The sequence below is a fragment of the Camarhynchus parvulus genome, chromosome 9, assembly GCF_901933205.1.
Source record: "Camarhynchus parvulus chromosome 9, STF_HiC, whole genome shotgun sequence".
Taxonomy (NCBI): Eukaryota; Metazoa; Chordata; class Aves; order Passeriformes; family Thraupidae; genus Camarhynchus; species Camarhynchus parvulus.
Genome location: NC_044579.1, coordinates 22,568,648 through 22,590,369, shown reverse-complemented (window position 1 = coordinate 22,590,369; position 21,722 = coordinate 22,568,648). Strand labels below are relative to the sequence as shown.

The 21,722-nt window shown below is 43.9% G+C and overlaps 1 protein-coding gene across 1 annotated transcript in view; it reads left to right on the top strand.

Moving 5' to 3' along the window:
* The first annotated feature begins 1,396 nt into the window (after positions 1–1,396).
* The window catches only part of HS6ST1 (heparan sulfate 6-O-sulfotransferase 1), a 194,115-nt gene continuing 173,789 nt past the window's right edge, over positions 1,397–21,722 (top strand). The window contains exon 1 of the mRNA XM_030954053.1: positions 1,397–2,324. Coding sequence (XP_030809913.1) covers positions 1,807–2,324 — 518 coding nt within the window. The 5' untranslated portion in view covers positions 1,397–1,806. The remainder of the gene's footprint in view (positions 2,325–21,722) is intronic.

Sequence of the window (21,722 nt, the reverse complement as noted above, 5' to 3'; positions counted from 1 at the left end):
ATTTGGATTAAAATGTAACCTGATTTGGATTAAAATGTAACCTAAAACTTGCATTTAAAAAATGTAACCTGATGGAATGTTTCAGTGCCAGAGGACTAAAATCTAACTGTAACTTCTATTTTTAAAAAGCACCAGAAATTTAAGGAAACTTTCTCCAACAGCAGTAAGGACAGGAGAACAGTCCATTTCAGTCAGACTTTTTTTTTTTGCTAGAAATTAACAATTGCCATATAATTTATTCTGCACATACAATAACTCGGGTCTCGATGAGGTGGCAGCATGACTGCCACTACATTTTAACCTCACTCTTTGACATGGGGCCATGCTTCACCCTCCCTTTACCCTCAGAGAGGCACCAAATGGTGCTTTCCAGGGGTTCCCTGGGCACTCGGTGGCAGTGCCTTTGGGGCCGGGGGTCCTGCCTGTCCCTGGCCGCTCCGGGGAGGGATGCCCGGCTCCGGGCACACCGTGCGGGCTCTGCGGGTCCGCACCGCTCCGATTCCCGCAGCATCTTCAGCATCTCCCCCTGCCAAGCGCTGCCCTGCAGACGGGATCGCTCTAAGCCGGCTCCGTGCCGGGCACTTCTGGCGCTCCCAAGGCTTTGCTGTGTTTTGGGGAACTGAAAACAACAAACCAACCCTGCAGCAGCCCCGCTGCCTGATGGAGTCCGCCTGACTGAGCAGCACAAAGCATTTCGCTGGGAAAGTTTGCTATAAATAACACCCCCGCCGATTTTGGCCTCAGCTTTACCTAGTAGTATTATTCTTATTATTCACACATTCTGCGGCTGATGGTGTGCCCAGGCTTCTTCCAGCTCACAGCCATCATCACCCCGTGTGTGGCCGGAGCATTTTCCTCTTCCATCCAGTCGCGACATCGCAACCATCGGCTTGCGGTGGCCCATGTGGCGGAAGCAGACCCGCGGCAAGCCCCACTCCTACTCCCATGCAAATTGCCTCAAAGCGGGAGCACAAACCTAGCCCCGAGGAGCGCCAGCTCCGCTTCTCGGGATTCATTTTAAGGCGGCACATAAAGAGCCGAGCGCTTCGGGGAGGCGCAGCCCACCTAGGTCCGCAGTGCTGGGGATTTCGGGTGCGGGGAGGGGTGCCCGGGGCGGAGCGGGGGAGCAGGGCCGGGAGCGGTGCCCGGAGCGGGGCCGGGGAGCGGAGCGGGCTGGGGCTGGGGCTGGGGCTGGGGCTCGGGCGGGGCCGCCGCCGGTCGGAGCGTGGCCGCGGGCGCGGGGCGGCGCGGGCGGCGCTGTGCATGCCGGGCGGGGCGGCGCGGCCAGGAAGCGCTCGCTGCCGGCCCAGCCGAGCCGAGCTGAGCTGAGAGGAGCCGAGTGGAGCCCGGGCGCAGCCGGCGGCGGGGGCGGGCACAGCCGCGCCGGTGCCGCGGGGGCTGGGGCACGGCGGAGGCAGCGCCGGAATGGGGGTGGCTTCCTGAAGCGCGGGGAAGGGAGGGCGGGCGGGAGGAGGCTGGTTCTTGCCTTTCGGTGCCTCTCCGCCCCCCTCCTGCTCCTCTCTCTGTCTCTCTCTCTCTCCGCAAGTTTGCCGCTGTGCCGCGGCGCCTCCGGAGCGGCTGGCTGCGGGCTGCCCCTGCCCCGCTCCCGGCGCTGCCCGCGGCGGGGCGGGCGGGGACGGCGGCGAGCCGAGGCGACCCAGGCAGCGGCCCCGCCGCCCCCGGGGAAGGCTCTGCTCCGGGGAGCTGCGGGGGGAGGCGGCTGGCACAGACGCCGAAGCTCCGCCGCCCACCCCCCAGCAGCGCCGCAGTCTGCCCAGCGCCGGCAGCCCCGGGAGATGGTGACACATGAAGCGTGCGGGAAGGACCATGGTTGAGAGGACCAGCAAGTTCTTGCTGATCGTGGCCGTCTCGGTGTGCTTCATGCTTATCCTGTACCAGTACGTGGGGCCGGGGCTGAGCCTGGGTTCTCCCAGCGGCCGCTCCTACTCGGAGGAGCTGGACCTCTTTCCCACGCCGGACCCGCACTACGTGAAGAAGTATTACTTCCCCGTGCGGGAGCTGGAACGGGAGCTCGCATTCGACATGAAGGGCGAGGACGTGATCGTCTTTCTGCACATCCAGAAGACCGGCGGCACAACCTTCGGCCGCCACCTGGTGCAGAACGTGCGGCTGGAGGTGCCATGCGACTGCCGGCCCGGGCAGAAGAAGTGCACCTGCTACCGGCCCAACCGCAGGGAGACCTGGCTCTTCTCTCGCTTCTCCACGGGCTGGAGCTGCGGGCTGCACGCCGACTGGACCGAGCTCACCAACTGCGTGCCCGGGGTGCTGGACCGCCGGGAGAGCGCCGCAGCCAAGACGCCCAGGTAGGCACCGGCCCTGGGCCGAGCCCTGCCCGCCGCGCTGCCCCCGCTCCGGCCGCCTCAGCCGCCCGGCCCTGCCCCTGCCGAGCCCCCTGCCGTGCGCTGCCGGCGGGCTGTGCCTCAGCCTGCCCCGAGCCTTGCCTCTGCTTCACCTGTCCTCCCCTCCCGTCCTCCAGGCTGTGCCCTGCGCCTTCCTCCTGCAAATTTCCTGCTCTTTACCTCCCACGCACCTCGCACGCTGCGCCCTCGAGCCCGTGGTCTGCTCCAGTAGCCTCTGTGCACCCTTCACCGAGAGCATCTTTGTGCTGGTTACTCTCTCTTTTAGATGTTTAGCCTTTACCTCAGACATCACTCGCCACCTTTTATAAACCCTTTATACCCTACCCTTAGTCTCAAGCTTGTCTTTGTAACCAGCTTTGCCCCGACCCTCTTCCTCCAGCTGAAATTGTTCTCCGGTGCAGCCGAGGAGAGGCACGCGAGCCCAGCAGTGCTCATGCTTCCCTCCTCGGTTTACTCCCCGCAGTCTGCACACAGTTTTTTGCACATTGCAGAAAACACTCCTTAAACCCCCTTTTTATGTTCCTTGCTGCTGGTGTCCATGGGAGACCTGAGTTGGGGATGGCAGCTACCCTGTACTTGTTCCTTGAGTGTCCTTCCTATGTGCCCTAGGAGAGAGGGAGAGCCATCCTAAAGCACCCTCGGTGCATCCGTGTGGAACACCCGGTCTATTTCTGCCCTGTTAGCCCATCATTCCTCTGCCTTGGTCTCGTCATGAATTATAAGCTTATAAGAGGAATTTTCTATTTGAAGCACTGTAGTAAAGACAGTGGTGTATATGAAGATCTCCAAAAGATTGTGTTATTTTAACTCAATATACTGCTGCCTTTCATTTTACAGACAGTTTTTAAAATTACCACAATTTAAAAAAATTATTACTATTTTAGGAACTATGCGCGTTCCTCTGACGTATTAGTCGTTCTGCTGCAACACTTTGTAATCTGTTTGCCTTAAAGTTTCATTCAAGATCTTATGCTAATATTTGCTTATGCCATATACTTTATTTATAGATGTGTTGTTAATATCATACATAATCCCTTTAATGAAAAGTGGCCTTTAAGGAAGCACGTTTGGGCATCATATCTATGTTTTCCCTGTGGTTTTTTAAAGCAATTCTTAATGATATTTCTTCCCTTGGAGCTGTGTGCAATTGCTGGGGTTCTTTATTGTCTCTGTCATGATTGCTGCTGTTTTCAGCCCGTTTCAGTGTTAGTCATCCAAGTATGCTCAGACTGCTGTGTGCTGCCTGACCCAGCAAACTGAAGTATATAACTGAAGGGTTGAGGCTTTCGTGTGCTCTCTTATTAATAAGGTGTTTGAGAACACCTCGGAGTAAATATCCTCTGCCCATCTAGGTTCCTGCTGAGATTTTTGTGAAGTGTGGTTAGGAAAAATGTGCAAAGTTCAAACCTGATTTAAAAAAAGAAACAAAAATTACCTGTTTTGTGAACCCTTGGCACTTGCCTAGCAAACCATTAACCTTATATAAAGACCTGTGCGGGTTTATGAATTGTCTCAGAGCCTTGTATGCTTTCGTTGGCAGTTTTGTATGAAAATCTGTTACATGTTCAGTATTCAGCTTTACTCAGCGGCTGGATTTTTTGTACAGATACTTGAGAAAAGGGCACGTCAGGTTGTGAGGTAGCAATTAAATTCCTTACAGCAACTTGTAGGATGTTGAGAATCAAAAGTCTGTTGCTTTATCTCACATGCTTGTAAAGAAGATTTTCCGTGCCTTTGCTTTGGGACATCGGGAACTGTATGCTTCTACATGCTTCTTAATTGTCTTGAATTCTGGATGTGCAGGAACAATTATTAATCCTGTCCCATTCCCTCATGTCTCTGCAAATCAAGAAATAGTTGTGCCCAGTGTTGTTTCTTGACTTCCTTTAAATCTGAGTTAGAACTTCTTTTCCAGGAGTTCAAGGACTGTGATGTGGAAGCTTTAGATAATCTATGGTTTATCACCTTGGACTGTTAAATGAAACAAAATTTATGATCATTGTATCCTGGGGAAGGTTTTAGTGCAGCCAGCTGCTGGCTATTTTAATAATATTGTCCTAGGATCTGTTGTACTGCAGTCCAGTTCAGTTGGCACCTTATCCAAAATGTGGTTTACTTCATGCCTAAGAAAATTGCAAATAAGAGACAGGCAGTGCTTGTTTAAAATAAACATTTGATGGGTTTTCTTTGTTAAAATACAGATAGTCTTGTATTACGTCCATTACAGTAAGAGCAATATCACTTTATTTGTCCATTGTGAGTGTTGGATCTCTTATGTTGAAATGGGACATCTTTTTAGGAAAGGTATATGCTCGAGAGGCTCCTGTTTTCTAATGGAACTGAACTATGAACATATCTCTCTCCAAAGAAACAGAAAAATGAGCAGCAAACAACCATTCTCTCAGATTCTAATATTATCCAATCTGGATTTTGGAGTGTAGTCTTCAAATTCAGCTTTTAAAGCTAATGTATTGGCTTCTGCATTTGCTGCTTAATACTGAGTTTAAACCTTTGCTCTTCCAAATATATGTTTGTCCCTAAAAACAAAACAGCTGACTTGTGATTACAAATAAATCTGCCTTCTAGTGAATGCTGGAAAGCATGAAGGTCACTCAGTATTGCCCACATGCACAAATCACAAGGTTCAAGCTGTTCCCTCTGTAAGGAATGCAGTTTTGTTGCTGCCCAGTGCCCTATTGCACTACATTTCATAACCTGGGCATGGAACGTAAATTTGCAATGCAATTCAACTTTCTTCATTGTTCAGTTGTTCTGTGTCAGACTTAATGATTAGGAGCCCTAGATTGCCAAAGGCTGCATTTTTTTCTCTCTTTCTTTCTTTTTTCTGCATTGATGCAGTGTCAGGGATGGGTGTGTTAGCTCTAATAGGTCAGCACTCCAAAAAAGTGCTGGTTCTCACCCCCTTCCCACCCCCTCCTGCTGACTTGCCTGGTTTGTATTCAAAAGGCTTCTGGACTTGTTGAAGCAAATGTTACGTTTTATACACAGCCAGTGAAAGAAAGATTGATTTGTTTGGGGGTTGTAAAACTTGGGACTCCAAGGAACTCTGAAGTTGGCTGTGCTTATCAGTTAAGTCACTTAGCTGCAGTTCTCTTCATGGCTTTAGTAGAGGGCAAATTCCAAGATTTGGGGAATATTCCTTGTGCTATTGGGCATAAATAACAGTTGCAGAAGACTCTTTTTAAAAAGAAGTAAAATTAGGATGCGTGCCTTGAGTCACCATGCTGATATTTCTGCAAGCAGAAACTGTGAACTGCTCCCTCCAATTTGTTTCACTGAAAACTTCAGAGATCAAATGTCTTCAGTTGATTCTGAAAAGAAAAAAAAAGACAAACTCATTTCTTTAATTTGACTTCCAGAATTAGAAAAATCTGTGAACTGACCCACTAGTGCCTTGTTTGCTCCCAAAACAGGAGCACAGCCCCTGGGTGTTCTGAACTTGTACTTGGAGGACACTTCATCAGTGAACTCGACTCTAATGTGCTGCAGAAGCAATAAAACAAATATATTACACCAAAGGAATTCTGTGTGTTTCCCCTCCTTCCTATTCCCCCCAAAAAACCCCTGAACAAACCCCAGACAACCCAGGTTTTGTTGCTGTCCTGTTGGTTTCTGCTGCCTGGTGAAAACAAGAGCATTGGAGCTGGTGTTTTCCTGGAGCTGCATTATTCACAGGGAAAGGATTCAAGGCACACAGCTCCTCTAAAACTGCATTTCTGGAAGCTCCCTGTTGCTGGGGAGAACCCATGGAGCTGGTGGAGTGTTGGTTGGGCATGGCTGGCTCTGTGCTCCCCCAGCTCATTTTTTAATTTATTATTCTTTTAATGAGCTGCCTCAAGATATGAGCTTAGCCTTGGCTTTTTGTATGGGTTTCTGTGCTAGTCTGTCATATGAGTTTGGTTTCTGAGTTCATCTATGGACAAAAATAACTAAAGTGTGTGCATGCTTCTGATTTCAGTATTTTTCTCAAGGTTTCATACGTGTAGGAAGAAAAAAAAACTGTAATCCACAGACTTTTATGTAAGAAATGCATGGCAGGTCAGTCAAACCTGCTGTTATGCAAATCAGTCTCTGATTAGCTATTTACAGCTTATGTTTTCGGTTTTTTTTTTAAAGAAACAATTAACAGGGCTCAGCAGTTTGTTAGTTTGATTTTTCTGAAGTGTGAACTTTCACAGCTTCCAACTACATATCTGTCCCATTGCAGGGATCTGTTCTTGCTGAGGTTTTTATTATATGTGTGCTTGTGAGCTGCAGAAACACATTGTCAAGAAACCAACTGTTTGAGAGTGAAAAGCATTACCAAATCATTTTTATAATATTAGTACTTTTTAAAAGCTTGGGCTTGCCATTCTTTTAGGATCTGTGTGTGTTGGGGGTTGAGTAATACCTGTCTGCAGGGAGCAAGGGGCATTTTTCTCCACTCATCAGTTGAACTCAGACTTGTTTATCATAAATACCAGTGGAGAAATATCAATATAAAGCTATTTTCAGTAGCCTGGTTCATTTCTCAAACCTCTTATCACATAGAATATTCTAAATCCTCCTAGTCTGATAGAAAACTTTTTGCACCTGGTTGTGCTCACCCAAAAAGCCAGGCTGGTCTTTCACAGCCAAACAATTCTAAAGGAAGTTTTGTAGTGAAAATCTTTAAATTTGACACAGTTACCAAAAAATTGTAACTCTTCAAATAGCTGCCTTAGCTTTGAAGTACTGTATTTATCTAAGCTTGAGACTTTTGGCTGGTATGTCAGGTTTAATTACTTCTACTGGGTTTTTGTTGCTGTTGTTGACAAAGCAAAAGGATGTGTGTGTTTGTGCTGACCTGATTTTTCAAAATGAGACATTTGGCTGTTTTTTGTTAATCTTTAAACAAAAGTTGCATCATAACATAGTAATTTTGTTTTTCTTGCTTAGAAGTTTGCAAACACTCTTTGCCTAAACGTCAGATTTTGCCTTTTTCTGGTTATCATTTCCTGCTCTCCAAATAAAAGTGTACAGTATTCAGAAGACACCCTTGGATAATCTCCTCTTCCTTTTTTCTTTTTTTTTTTTTTACAATTTTGAAATAATTACTTTAGAAGAGCTGGCTTGAATTTTATTAACAGCTGAACTGGATGGTTTGCTAGATACTCCCATTATGAGGAGAGTTGTTAAGGAGTGGTCCTGTAGATGCACATGGGTTCCACCATGCTAGCGCTGGCATTTTTTTGGGGTTAATTACTCAACTATTCGAGTTCATAACATTTTGTGTGACCCTTCTTGGCCACAGCCATGCCAAGCCCAGTTTTCCGGGCTCTGCAGAAGGCTCCTGGTTTCTCAGTGTGAGATGGAGAACACTCATCAAGAAATAAAAACCCAATATGATCTCCAGCAATGCCTTTGTGTCAGCTTTATGCTTCACAGGAAGAAATCTGTGATGGAAGGAATTTGGATTTCATTAGTGCTGTAGAAGCTTTAGGTGAAAAACAGCATGAAAAATTTGATGTTGCCTGGTGGAACAGCTGCAGAATTACCTGGTGTAACTGGGGAGGGGCGTGTGGTGAGGACTCTTCCCTGCAGGAGGCTGGGGTTGGATATCTTGAGTTGGATATGAGAACGTGAGCTAGACGAGGTCATGTTACCCCTGGAGAAAGCACTGCTTGAGAGGATGAAGTTACAGCTGGAGATGATTGCAATGCTTCCCTCTCCCTGGGCCTCTGCTCCAAGGAAGGAGCAGGAGATCAGCCTCCTCCGGTGGCTCCTTCCCTCCTTGATTTGTGGGGTTAGGCTTCGTGGGCTTGTCCAGCAGTCAAGCAGAAGCTTTTGGCTGCCTGTTGTAGAAATTGGAGGAATCTCACCTGGGACCTGTTTACTGGAAAGTAATTCAGGATATGCAGGGCTGGAGTTGTTTAAGAAAACTTCCTCATGAGTTCATTTCATAGGTGAGATTGATGTGCCTTACCTGAGTCATGTTTGTGCACCGTGCCCACACTTCTGGCTGGTTCCAGAGTCCTTGCTGACTCCTTGCCAGGATGTTCCTACCCCAGATGTTACACAAGGAACAGCAGAGCTCCGGAAAAATCAAGATAAAGCTAATCAAGAGGGGTTGTGGCTGTGCTCTTCTAGTGACTTTGACCCAGAAGCAAAGAGTAATGAGAGAATACACCTGTTTTAAATTTGCTTAGAAACACCTGTCTAATCAAACCCATGACATCCATTCAGAGTCTCCCTGCTATACATCGTGCTGTCTTGTACAGATTATGCCTTTTGTAAAGCTTGGGAAGTGGGAAAGCAGCATGGACAGTTGCCTTCAGCCAGTCAGAGAACCAAAATCTCTGGTTCATGTCTCTTTTTTTTTAAACTTCCAATTATTTGGAAGCAATTTTACAAAATTTGTGGTAGTAATGCTTTAAATAGGTAATATTTTGTCAGTGAACACTTGGGATTGTGCTTGCTTTAGAAAGCCAGAGTGACATAGTCTAACTCCACAAAGCTTGTTTATGCTTTTATTTCCACCAAGTACTAGAACAGAGAGGAATTTTCTGTTATTGACTGAAATTGTGCTTTGGCAAGCAAAGATGAAGCATGTCTTTAATTCCTAATATTCACAATTGTGATAGCTACCAAGTCAAGATTTTTTTGATGAAATTTCACTTGATGTGGACAGAAGGGAATGATACTTATACATCAGAAGCAAAGACCTTCATAAACTGAGATGTTACTGTGTTTGGAGAATAAACAAAGTACTATAGGAAGAACACGGAGCTCAAGTAGCCCATTAGAAATTTACTTGTTTTGCCAGTGATGGTTGACCTTAAAAGCAAACAAACAAGCAAAAAAACCCCACCCTCTGCTTGTTGTAAAGGAATTGAAATAGAATGTTGAGGAAATATACCCACTTGAGGCCACACAGCTTCTGTAATCACTGTTTGATGTAGTTCTGTTCCCCCTTCTGTTTCCGTAACAGAGCACTCTGCAGGAAATGCAGGCTTGAGAATGTCTCTGAAGAGTCCTTTGGAGATGATTGTCACAAAGGCACAAAGAGCCTTCACCACCCCTGTGCTGTAGCAGTCAGGTCTGAGGTGTGAGGAGGATGCTGCACAAAGTCCCCTGTGCTGCTGCCAAAGGAGGAGCCATCTCCCTGTGCATGTCTGCTGGAGCCTGGCATCTCTTGAGGGTGGGAAAAGGGTTTTCAGGAAAGATCCACACATGGAGAGCTCATCAGGTGAAAAACATAATAGGGTTTAGCTAAATTTTTACATTTAGTTAAATTTCTGCATTTATTAAATGGTGTCAGTCTGTGTCATTTCCGTGCTTAGTAGTACAGAAGTACAAGACGCTATTCTGGATTGTGAGAAATGGATTTGTAAAGTCATGGTAGTACTGTGTAGTAAAAGCCAATAAGCTGAAAAACTTTTATAAGGTATTGTAACCAAGGAATAAGTTAGCTTCTGATAGTATGGCTCTCCTTATAATGGGAGTATCTAGCAAACCATCTCTTATGTCTCACTCTTCATCGAGACAGATAATAGAATAAAATCTTTTAAAACACCTCTCAGTTACCCTGTCTCTATAAAAACTAAGAAAAACCAACACTGGGTGTGTTTCATCCCTACAAACTGCTGAATAAGGCTAAGGATATGAGATATTCTAAGGCATCTCTTTTTCAGTGGTGTGTCCAGAAAGGGTTAAGAAGGTCTCCTTGTCCACCTTTAGTTGTAACCTGAACTTTTTAGCAGTACTAATTATATCCTAGCAGTTCTAATTATAGCATTCTTTCACCTGTGTATCTCAAAGCCTCTTAAAAATTTATAGTAAATAGCATCTGGTGTTATAGTCATTTCAGACTTCAGGTCTGTGCCTTCATTTCAACCTAAAGACTCTTCAGGGGTCTGTCTTAAAGCTGGCTTTGGCTATAAATCTCAAATTTTCATGTTAATGTACAGACTTTCCTGCTCAGTCACTTGGGGTCACTTTGGTTTCTTCACTTGTTGTTACTGCTTGGCTCTGTTTTTACCTTCCTTCCAGCCTTTTAGTGGTAAATTCTACACTGTAACTCACCTATGTTTTTCTAGAGGAAATATTTCAGAATTTCCTGCCAATTTAAACAAGAAAACAGTTATTTGCAATTAACTTTTTATGGTCTGACTCTGTGTTTTATTTCATAACTAATCTCCATCCTATTAAGCAGAGATTCTTTGATTACACCTCAGTGCAGATTGAAATACTGTGATCACTTTTATGGAGCTGTTCTACATGAGGGGGAAACCTCAGAGCTTCCTGAGCAGCCTTTGCATTTTTGTTTTTAAAACAGACCAGATTTCCTTTTGCTTGATGTTAATCTTAAGTACTAACAAGATGATTTGGGTTTTTTCTGCCAAATAGCATCACTTAGAGTTTGAAAATGCATGATGACTTCACACTAATTTCAGATCTGTTGAAAGGGACCTTGCTTCTGGACGAGTGCTAAAGATTTAAAAGTGCTGCTTCTTCCTTATGTTGGAGTTACTCTACACGTTAGCCTTAGTTCCAGTGTTAATTATACACACATATAAGATACCTGATAACAGTGAAATATTCAGCAACTTTTGGAAGATTTTGTGAAAAGCATTGCACTGGTCATTCTTTTTTTTTTTTTTTTTAAATAGAAAAGTGTGGCTTGTATTTTTTCCTCTCAACTGTCTCAGAAAATTTAAACATCCAAGCAAATACTGTAAGAACAGAATCGACTTTTTTTGTTTAAACTAACAGCTCTTGCTGCCGTGACCCCCTTGCTCTCAGTAAAGATTTTAGTTCGGATACCTGTGACCCTATATCAAAGCATCAGGATAAAAATCAATGCCTCACAGCTAAGACAAACAGCAGCAGCATGCTGACTCACCAATTTCCTGACAGGTTTTGCTTTACTGCTGGAGATAGACAAAAGTAGAAGCAGAACAGGAATCGCTGAGTATAACCATAATCAGTGAACCATCCTTCTGTTAACATGGCTAAAATCACAAAAGACAGGATTACCTTCTTCTGTTCTCTGCCTCTTTCTCTTCTCTTGCCACCTGTGCCTTTTTTAGGCCTTTGAAAGAGGAAAGACAGATGTGAAGTGTGTAGCTGTGCAAGGAGGAGGGTGGAACAGATTTATTCTGGCTGCTGAAGGGAGTGCAGGAGGGGTCATTTAGATTAAACCCCCCATTAAGGAGAATACTTCATCCATGGTGTACTGCACAGAGATACACAAATGCAATATGACATGAAATGAACGATACTCACACGCTGAGATGTTTAAGGTAAAAAAACGTACATTTATTTTTGGACTTTGATATTTATAGCATTTTAAAAGTGATTATGAATTAAAAAATAAAACTGCTACTTCTCTGATTACACTAGTTAAACTAATAGTTCATCAATTCTCCTTTAAAAAGAAATACAAAACAATCATTATTTACATAAAAAATGCGTAAAAAATTCCCTTACAAAAATGTAACCATCAAAAAGCTTAGAAAAACTTTAAAAGAACAGGGCGACAATATACAAATGCAAAAGGAGCCTTGGCATCTCCTCTAGGAGGGTAAAACTGGAACTTCTTGTTCTGAGCACCTGAGAGAAGATTCCCTCATTGGTTGTACTCCTCTGGCTGGTGTTATTATTTGCACCATATCCAAAATAAATAATCTGAAGTATTTTTTTCCCCACTGAAGTTTTCTTTGGTTTATTTGGCTGGGTTCACAAATATGTTTAAAAATGACACCATCTTTCTGTGTGTGCATAACCTGACTCCAGTGGAGCCTCAGACCTGGCCAAAGGCAGTGTGGTGAGGTCCTGTATTTTTAACAACCAGATTGTGTTACACATATCATGTCTCTGGCTGCTGCTACCGGTGACTTTGATTTTGAAATGTAATATTACACTGAATGCTAATGACTCAATATTGCCCTTCATTATTAAAGCCATTATTTGGGCCCAGCATTTAATCCTGCACTTTTTCTTGTACTTTGCAAATGGCTTTTTCTGAGCAATGTGTTATTTCTTTATAATACCTGAGCAATTTTATTTTCCATTCCCTGAACTAATACTTTCTTTCAGGTTGCCATCATCTTGTACCTTGATTGCATCAATCTGTGTTTCTGAGCTTGATAAATTAAGTTTCTTTCCCTTTAGAGATCTCTTACTGCCTAACCTTTTTCACTCTCATAAGTTACCCGATTTTTCCTGGGGGGGGGGGCTCTTTTTGTTCTGATTTTTGAAGAGCCCCTTTTGTAATAGGTCAGAAAATTTTTGCCATACAAAATATAACTGTGCCAACATCAGAAACAACTGTTAATCAGTCAAATTCAATGCAAATTCAATACACTTAAATATTTTTGGTGAGATACTACTGCATTCTAACACTACTCAGAAGGGGTTGTTTTCATGACTAAATTGGATGAAGCTGACACCTGCTTATGGAGGCAGTCATACATAGCAAACACATACCTTGTAGAAACTCCAAAGTAGCCAATTGCTATTTTCAGCAGTTCCACTTGACAGTTCCCAGTTTTCAACCCTGACTCTTCAGAATTCACTCAGGCTCCAGGCAGACAGTGTGCCAGCAGTTTATATGAGCTTCATTTTCTGTTTTTAAGAAAAAATGACACTCCAAATATTGAAGTGGTGACACAAAAATCACTGAATGATACATGAGTTGGAATTTAAAAAATAACCCTGTTGTTGGCTGTTTCTATTAACACAGGGCTGGCTATAGGTGATCTCCTGTGTGTGACTTGGGGGTGCCAAGAAGGGACTGAAAAACAGCTGCCACAATTGTCTGAACTCTGGTTTGATTGTATGTCATGAGGACTAATGTGACTCCCACCAAAAAGGGTTTTTCAGGTTGTTATTCAATGGCAGTAGGACCTGTAGTTAACTTCTGGGTGTAAAAGGAGGATCTGAGGTTTGCCATACAACAAAAAAAGAAGTAATCAGGGAATAAGAAGGAATCATGCATAACTTGTGTTGACTAGGATTTTCAGGTTGTAGATGGTTTCTTAGTTACCAATAAACCTTTTTTAAAAATAACTATAAAGTTTTTTTGTGAAGACAGTTTCAATTTCTTGCCTTTCTTTCCGCCTAAGTTCTTTGCTTTGGGATTTGCTGCCAAAACTGTGTGCAGTCCATTAAAGAAATAATATTGGACTACAGCATGCAAGAAAAATACTTGAAAAGTCTATTGTGAATCAATACATTTTGTGAGACAACTAGCTTAGAGAATTTTCAAGACATTTGTCCTCCCTCACTTCTAAAACTTATTTAGTTTTTTTAGCTGCTACCTGCAAAGAATGTATTTTTTTATTATGATGTAGACAGCTCCTCAGAAGAATAATTTGGCAGTTCTGTGTAACTTTCCAACTTTTTTTCTTAGTGTTAGCTGCCTTGAGATGACTGAAGAGGTCATGAATTTGCCTTCAGCTATTCTGAAGGTTTGCCATGCTGTGGCATGCTGCTTGTAGCAGCTGCTCTTAACAGCAGTACATGAAAAAGAGAGGTGTCTTTCCTTGAAAATGCAGTCAAAAATCAGGATTAGTGCCTGGAAATGGATGAACTTGTGGTGGCTGTGATGCAGAAGTTTTCCATCTTCCTTTGGGAAGCAATTTTGTTTGGAACTTTTGGGAAGCAGGTTCCTGTGTGATCAGCAGTGTGGTCTTCCTTGGACATCCCTTTCTCAGAAACATTGCTGAAGGTTTTTCTGCACTATGCTTAAGCCACAGCAGTTCTTATCTAGGTGTTAACCTGCCTAAGACAGCAGCCTCTGGGAAGAAATATTCCCCTAGTTGGCGGAAGTGTTTGCACAGTGCTGTAACAGGAGCTGTCAGCAGCAGCAATGCAATTGTTTTGTCTGAACGTTTGAAATGGGCTGATGGAAACAGTTGTGCTTAATAAGATTGCACTGGCTGGAAAGCAAACAGGAAATCATCCATCCCATTTCCATCCCAGCAGAAGGCCCAGCCAGGGCTGTGGAAGCTGGGCATTACAGAAGCTGGATGCCTGCCCAGGTTAATTTGTCTTCAGGGAAGTGAGCAGAGACTGTTCTTAGCCTGGCTGTCTGTCCCAGCTTGCCCAGGCAAGTCTGAGGTTTGTTTGACAATGGGTTCTGCACACTGTTTGCACAGCCAGCTCTCAGGTGCTGAGCTCTGAGGTGATCCTGCCTGTGAGGGGCTGCTGGGCATGTTCAGCACAGGTTTGCGCTCACAAGTGCAGGTGTATGGGAGAACCAGGCACTGCTCCCACCTCCTGTCCCCAGAGCTTTTCAGGGAATATCTCCCCTGTCACTGAGCCAGCAAAGGAAGCAGCATGACCAGCAAACTCCTTTGTTACGCAAGGGAAGATTCTTGCCATGCCTGTGAGTCTGTATTTGTGAACAGGCCAGGTATCATCCCTGAAAGGCAGCAGGGAACTGTGCCTGATATTCATATTCAGGGAAACTGCTCCTTGCCATCTGACCTGAAGTACTTCAACAATGGTTATTTTTTATTGTCTGTTAACTTGGGTCACCTTGGAGCTCTTTTGAAATATGTTGCCTGCATGAGAAATGGGGAAATGTTTGTATCCCAGTCTTGAAACCACAGGTATGAAAAGCCTTTACCTGGCAAAGCTGTGTAAGGGCTGTTGTTCTTGAGGACAATATTGACAGGATGTGAATGTGGACATACTCTGCTTCTTCAAATTCCTCTACAGTGCAACTGGTAATCCATGTGCCGTTCTGAATGGGATATTATTTGTACTTTTTATAAATGCAGAAACAGAGGCAAAGGCTCGATTGTTCACCATGGGATGTGCCAGGACCAAATCTATGACAATATGCGTTTGCTGAGTGCTCATCCATGTGCTTACAGCAGTGGATTGTGCCTTGCCACAAGCTGTGTTGTACAGCATGACGGAATTTTGGGATCTGCTGAGGGCATGAGCTTACATTGGACTGTGTAACGTGGTTACTGAGGGAACCGTAAGATTTTCAGTCAGACACTAGGAGTAAAGATCTTCTAAATCAGTTTTCTGAACATCTTGAAACAAATGCAGAAGTAAATCTTCCTGCAGGCTGGCCACAGTATGACTGCTTCCATTTGGAAATAACTTTCCCCTAAGGCTTTCAGTCAGAATGCCTTCTTGGGGAGAGCATTTTCTCCTTCTGCTCTAGCTGGTGTTGGAGGGGGATGACTTACACTTGAGGTGTAGTTGGCCTGTAATGACAATATAAATCACAGTAGGAGGGGTGCAGCTGCAATTTGTAAAATGTGCTGGATGATCAGCAGTCTGTCCTGCCTGCTGCATGGATTGTGGTTAGCTGTGATGAAGCACTGCTTGTCAGGGTATCACTCAGCTGGAAACCTCATAGAAATTGAAGGATACATTCTCTAAATGTTCTGGAGATGTGGGATGCTTGGTCTGCCAAATACTTCAGGCAGGATGAATTGACCCCTTTCCTAATTAGGATATTTCCTGATTCTTGTGAATTTCTGAAGTTATTTGGGGATTGTCATGAAAAGTCTGTTTTCTGGATTGAAGCCCAGCCAATCCCAAATCTGGAAATAACTGCTCATGAGAGCAAAAAGAACAGTTATATTTGTCAACTCTACTATTGTGGGTGAGATTTAGAGACTCTTGCCTAGTGTAGACAGGATCTGAGAAGAGTTTTCTCTTACAGAAATAAGTAGAATTACTTGCACACCAAGGAATTTATGTGGCCCTTCACTCCTTTTCATGGGAATCTGCACTCCTGTAGGGATGTTTGTGAAAGTTTAAACTAAACCAAGTTAAAATAGATGGATCAAACTAAAGCTGGATGCTCTATCTGTATGATGAACCATGATATGCTGAATTATTCTGCAAATCACCATGTAGTATGTGCAAAAACGCCCAAAACAGTATAGACAGGAAGCAGTGCTAGCAAATTCCAAAGGTGTCAAGTTATAAAGTTCTTGGATGCTTCAGGATTTACTGCTGGAATATTCCTGTCTTGAGAAAAGCTCTTTTTCATGTGAAGTGGTCTCTCTGGGGTCAGTGAGGGGAGAATATGTGGAGGAAACCACTGGGCGTTAACAGCTTCCCACAGGATAAAGCACAAACAGCCCTTCCTTCCAAACATCCAGTTACTGGGTGTGAGCAGGAACTCAGAACCTTATTCTTAATTAAGAATACTGGCCACTTGCTCCAGAAAAATAGTTAAGCAGCTGTTTATAGCACTGAGGGAGCTCAGAGGAGAAGCTGGTTATACTGATTCATTCTGGTTATTGGCTTTTTTTCCCCCTTCCTAGTTCTAAGTCATTTAACTGGGACTAACAGCTAAAGCTGGGACTGTCCTGCATGTCACATAATCCTTTCTTATTTTCCATTCTGCTTGATGGTGCAAATTGAAACAAAGGCCTGGTTGTTTAAACTCTGTAAAAAAGTTAATGTGCTTCTAAGCCTAGCTTTTAAATCACACCTTCAAGCCTGTATGGGAAAGCTACAGGCAAGTTTTGAGCAATTCATTCTTCACTCTGTTCAGCACACAGCTGATGGCATCACAAGAGGGGCAGGAGGAGAACTGGCATGCAGATGGTTTTTTAAGTGCTCTGGTTAGAGATGGAGCTGGGACCAGAGCTTTGAGGTCAGGTAAGGAGATACCTGGAGCTGTCACCCCAGGGTCACAGGGTCAATGCTGAATGTGCTAAAAGCTTACAGCCTCCTGGGCAGTATTTTCAGAGCTGCTCTTGGGTAGCAGATGTTCTCTCTAAAATGTGACTGTCCATATGGCAGCAGGCATATAAATGGGGCAGACCCCTATTTCTTTTGAAGCCTTACTTGAGCTAGAAGATAGCTCAAGATAGCTCAAGCTTAAGATTCTATCTGAAGATAGAATGAAATGGAGGAACTGAGCTATGCAAGTGGTTAAGTCATTTGTGATGTTCTGACACTTCTGATGGTTTCTGCCTTCTCCAGGTAGCCTCTGTGGCATGCCAGAGTGCTCCTCTGCTCTTTGGAAATAGAGGAGTGGTGGTGGAATGGGACACAGGCACAGAGGTGTCGCTGCTCTTGAAGCACATTTGGACGCTGCTCTGTGTCCAAACTGTGATCCTGACATCCCTGAATCACCTCAGTGCACTTCTGTGATTCAAGAACCATCCAAACTTACATCCAAGGGCTCCTTGGACACAAGGACCAAAAATGTTCCACTTATTCAAGTTAGAAAAGTTGTTTCAAAGGCTACAATGTGGAATATAGGAGAAACCTGGCCTTTAAAATGAGACTTTTGGAAATAGTCACAGTGGCCATCACTTCAGTACCTGGGGCAGGTACTGGGTGTTCTTGTTCTTCCTTTCATTTTAATGGTACTGTAACAGCTATGAAGGAGTTTTTTATAAAGACAGTGAGTTGTAAGCTGGCCCAGGATACAGGAGCAGTTTTCCCACATGTGTTTGAAGGCAGAAAGAGACATAGTGTTAGTACCAGAAATAAACATGGATCTGGGCTTTAAATATGGAGCATTTTCTCAGCATTTGTGTAGTTCAGTAGTTTTGATTCCTCCTGTAGCTTATCAGAGTTCTCTTTGCTTGGCAGAAGGGAGGTGTCTCAAGAAGGAGCTGGTTGGGGTATTGCTTCATACTCTGTGCATTAACTTTTTTCCCACACAGGAGAAATTACAAATTTTCAGTTTTTTTCTTTCTTTTTTGCCATTTGATGGCACCATCCCTTACCTCTTTATGTCTATTCCTCCACATGAGGAAAAAAAGAACTGTAGATGTGGGGGGATAGAATATAAGAAAATAAAGATGGTGCAGAAGGTAATCTCACCCCTGAAGAGTTGCAGCTGCACTTATTAGCAAAGATTAGGAATAGGCCTGCCCTTAACAGGCCACAGCTGTGTCCAATAAGGATGAGTGCTATAAAAAGTGGGTTAGCTGGGTGAGGAGAGAGTTGTACTTTGTTGGCCTTGCTGTGAGGAGAAAGGAGTCGATGCTGCAAGGAGTTGCCCATGAGAAGTCTCTGAGAGGGTATGGGAGCTTTGCAATAAGATGACAGCATGTAGATGCTTACTAACTCTCAATCTGAGAAAGACAGAATTCATTCTGAAAGCCACAGAATTAAGTGAGCCTGTCACAGGATTCTGAGCCACTTCTGAAAAAAGGCTGGATTTAGTTTCAACACTTTAGTAATGAAATTCAATCATGAGTAGCAGTCTCAGGAGAGGTGTACTAACTAAAGGTCTTCATTTGCAGCTGTCTCCTGAGAGCTCTTGTGGCAGTGGGAGAGCTCAGGGCTGAAATGGGGATAAGGTGTCACATTGAAGATGTTTTTGTGTTATTGATCTAACCTGTAGTAGACAAAAAAGGACTCATGTGTGACAGAAAGAAGGACTGGGCTGTCCATGCAGACTTATGGCTCAGCACAGTTGGTTTCAGTGGCAACAAGACAGAGTCTTTGGTGCTATTAATCCTTTTCTGGCCTTGCATGGCAGCACTGCTTGGGTTTATGTGCTATATCCAGTGCATCTTGCTAGAAAAGGAAGGCATCAAGAGGACCCCGGAAGGTGCTTTAGCTCACTGGCCGACTCTGACAGTGGTCACAAGGGTTCTTGGATGAGGGAAGAGACGAGAACATTGACTCCATGTTCAGAAGGCTTGATTTATTATTTTATTATATATATATAAAAAACATTATAACTAACTAAAAAGAAATAGAAGGAACAAAAGCAGCTGGCTCAGACAGAGAGCGAGAGCCAGCTCTGCCGTGACTGGTCACTGAATCAAAACATCCACAGGAGACCAATCACGGATCCACCTGTTGCATCCCACAGCAGCAGATATCCATTGTTTACATTCTGTTTCTGAGGCCTCAGCTTCTCAGAAGGGAAAATCCTAAAGAAAAGGATTTTCACAAACAGATGTCTGTGACAGCCAACAATCACCATTTGCCTTCAAGCCTTTCCTGGCATCATCCTTTCTGCCATGCCTCCAGTGAGAGTGTAGTTATTCAGTTAATTTATAGGGTGCAGCCTCAGCCAGGTTGTTTTTTAGGTTGGACTAGCCCACATCCAACTTTTGGTGTCCACAAGCAGAGAGATGTGGGAGGTTTAGGTTTTGGGAAGATTTGGCAGGTACCACACACATGCCAGTTGTTCTGCAAAAGCAGGTTTGGATCAATGGCTTTGAGGACAAGCATTGCCTCTGCTTGACCTTTGAGAGTTGCTGTGTCTGAGCAGACTGCTGCCCAATTTCTAAGTTTTTCAGCCCTGTGATTTTTATGGTATACAGGCAGAAGGTGTGATGTGATCAGCTTCAGCAGCTCTTACACGTCTATACCTGTGCAGTAATTCTTTGGCAAGAAGCAACAAAGGTGTCCATCAGAATTTAGGAGTTTAGTTTGGTTTTCTGTCAGTTGGATTTTTGACTAAAGGAAGAGACATTGATGCCCTCAATAGCAAGAAGGATTCCTGCCTTTTTTTTTTTTTTTTTTTAATCTGAGAAATATAAAGGGATGGAATACAAGAGCATGGTTTATTCTTTTCTTTTGATTTCCCCTCCTTCAGGGAACAGATGTTGGAGTTAGGCTTGGTCATTCCAACACTTGCCTTAAACAGCAGCATCACTGAAAACAAAAATAAGAGAATGAAAAGTTGTATGCTGTGCCACAAAGCGCATATGAATGTGGACTTGCCTTTCTGAATTTTGGCAGGAAGCAAGGTGGGAAATGCTTTATTAGAAACCTTGTCTGAAGACTCTATAATGGCACAGTTTAATTGTGTTGGCAAGGAACTCTGGCAAGGTGCTTGAGCTTCCATCACGTGGACATCTCTGGGGTTTGCCTGTTGTTGTCTCATGCCCTGCACACTGATGTTTTAAGAGAACAGTGTTTGCTGAATGGGAGCAGGGAGGTGGAAGCTAAATAGAGAACATTTTCACCTCCAGCAGAGTCTACTCTGGCATGCAGCACGCTGCCTTTTCCACAGGGATTTGTGTGTTCTGTGGAGTGTACCCCTGTTATCTGTGTGGATATGTGTGTAATGATGTGGTTCTGAAGATTTTCCATGTGCTCTCCTCTAAGCCCAGCTCAAACTCATGCAGAAGGCATCACCAGTGCTGTGAGAAAGCTTTTGAGGTTCTGCTGAGCTCCCTTCCCATGCCAGCTGTCCATCAGAGCCCAGGGCCATAAACTGCTTCAGGGCTACCTCAAATTAAATTGGCAGCAACCTCAGAACTTCTGAGTGTCTATTGTATTTGTGGGGTGCCCTGTGGCAGGAAGGAATGATGAATCTGACTCCATGTTCTCAGAAGGCTAATTTATTATTTTATTATACTATATTATATAAAAGTATACTAAACTAAACGATACTAAAGAATACAGAAAGGATACTTACAGAATGCTAAAAAGATAATAATGAAAACTCGTGACTCGTTATAGAGTCTCAACACAGCTTGGCACTGATTGGCCATTGAGTAAAAACAATTCACATGAAACCAATCAAACAACTGCCTGTTGGATAAACAATCTCCAGACACATTCCAAAGCAGCAAAACACAGGAGAAGCAAATGAGATAATACTGTTTTCCTTTTTCTCTGGGGCTTCTCAGCTTCCCAGGAGCAAAATCCTGGGCAAAGGGTTTTTTCAGAAAATATGACAGTGGCAAGTGTCCTCCTGACTACTCTGAGTTATGAGCATTTCTTTCTGTTAAGAAGTGCCAGACCTGGGATTGAGTTTGGTAAGGACAATTTGAACCCTGCAGGCAAACAGGACAGATACACCCACCGAGCTCAGCAGAAACCTCTCATGGTGCTAGATCCCCTGGTGTCACGCTTATCAGAGCTCAGAGCGGGGCCTTCCTTCCTGTCTTCTCTTGAAGGTTGTTCCTCTCCTTACCTGTGTTACACAATTTCAGGTTTCAGTGCTGCTGTCCCACTTGCAAACATTTCTCCTGCTGCTGGTTGTAGCTTCACTCAAAAATGCCATTCTGTGAGACTGGAGGGGCATTGCTCCAGCACCAGGAAGGATAATGTCACTCCTGGTTTTTCTCACTATTTCGACTCTCAATTTTTGATAGTTATTTTCAAAATAACTTTCATTTTTTGCAAATCTGGCCAACGAGCACTGGTGGCTGAGGAGCTGCTCCTCTCACAAGTGTTGTACTGAGATGTAGTTTGTGAGAATTGCAAAACCATTTGGCTGGCACCTGCCAAGGCACTAATTTTTCCAAAGCTGTGCCTAATAAAGTATTTTATGACATCCAGAAATCAATACAAGTATACAGTAAAAATGTACTATGTTTATTGCTTAATAATAAAACAGGAACATTATATTCCATGCATCCGTATGTATAAAATTGTTTTTTAATG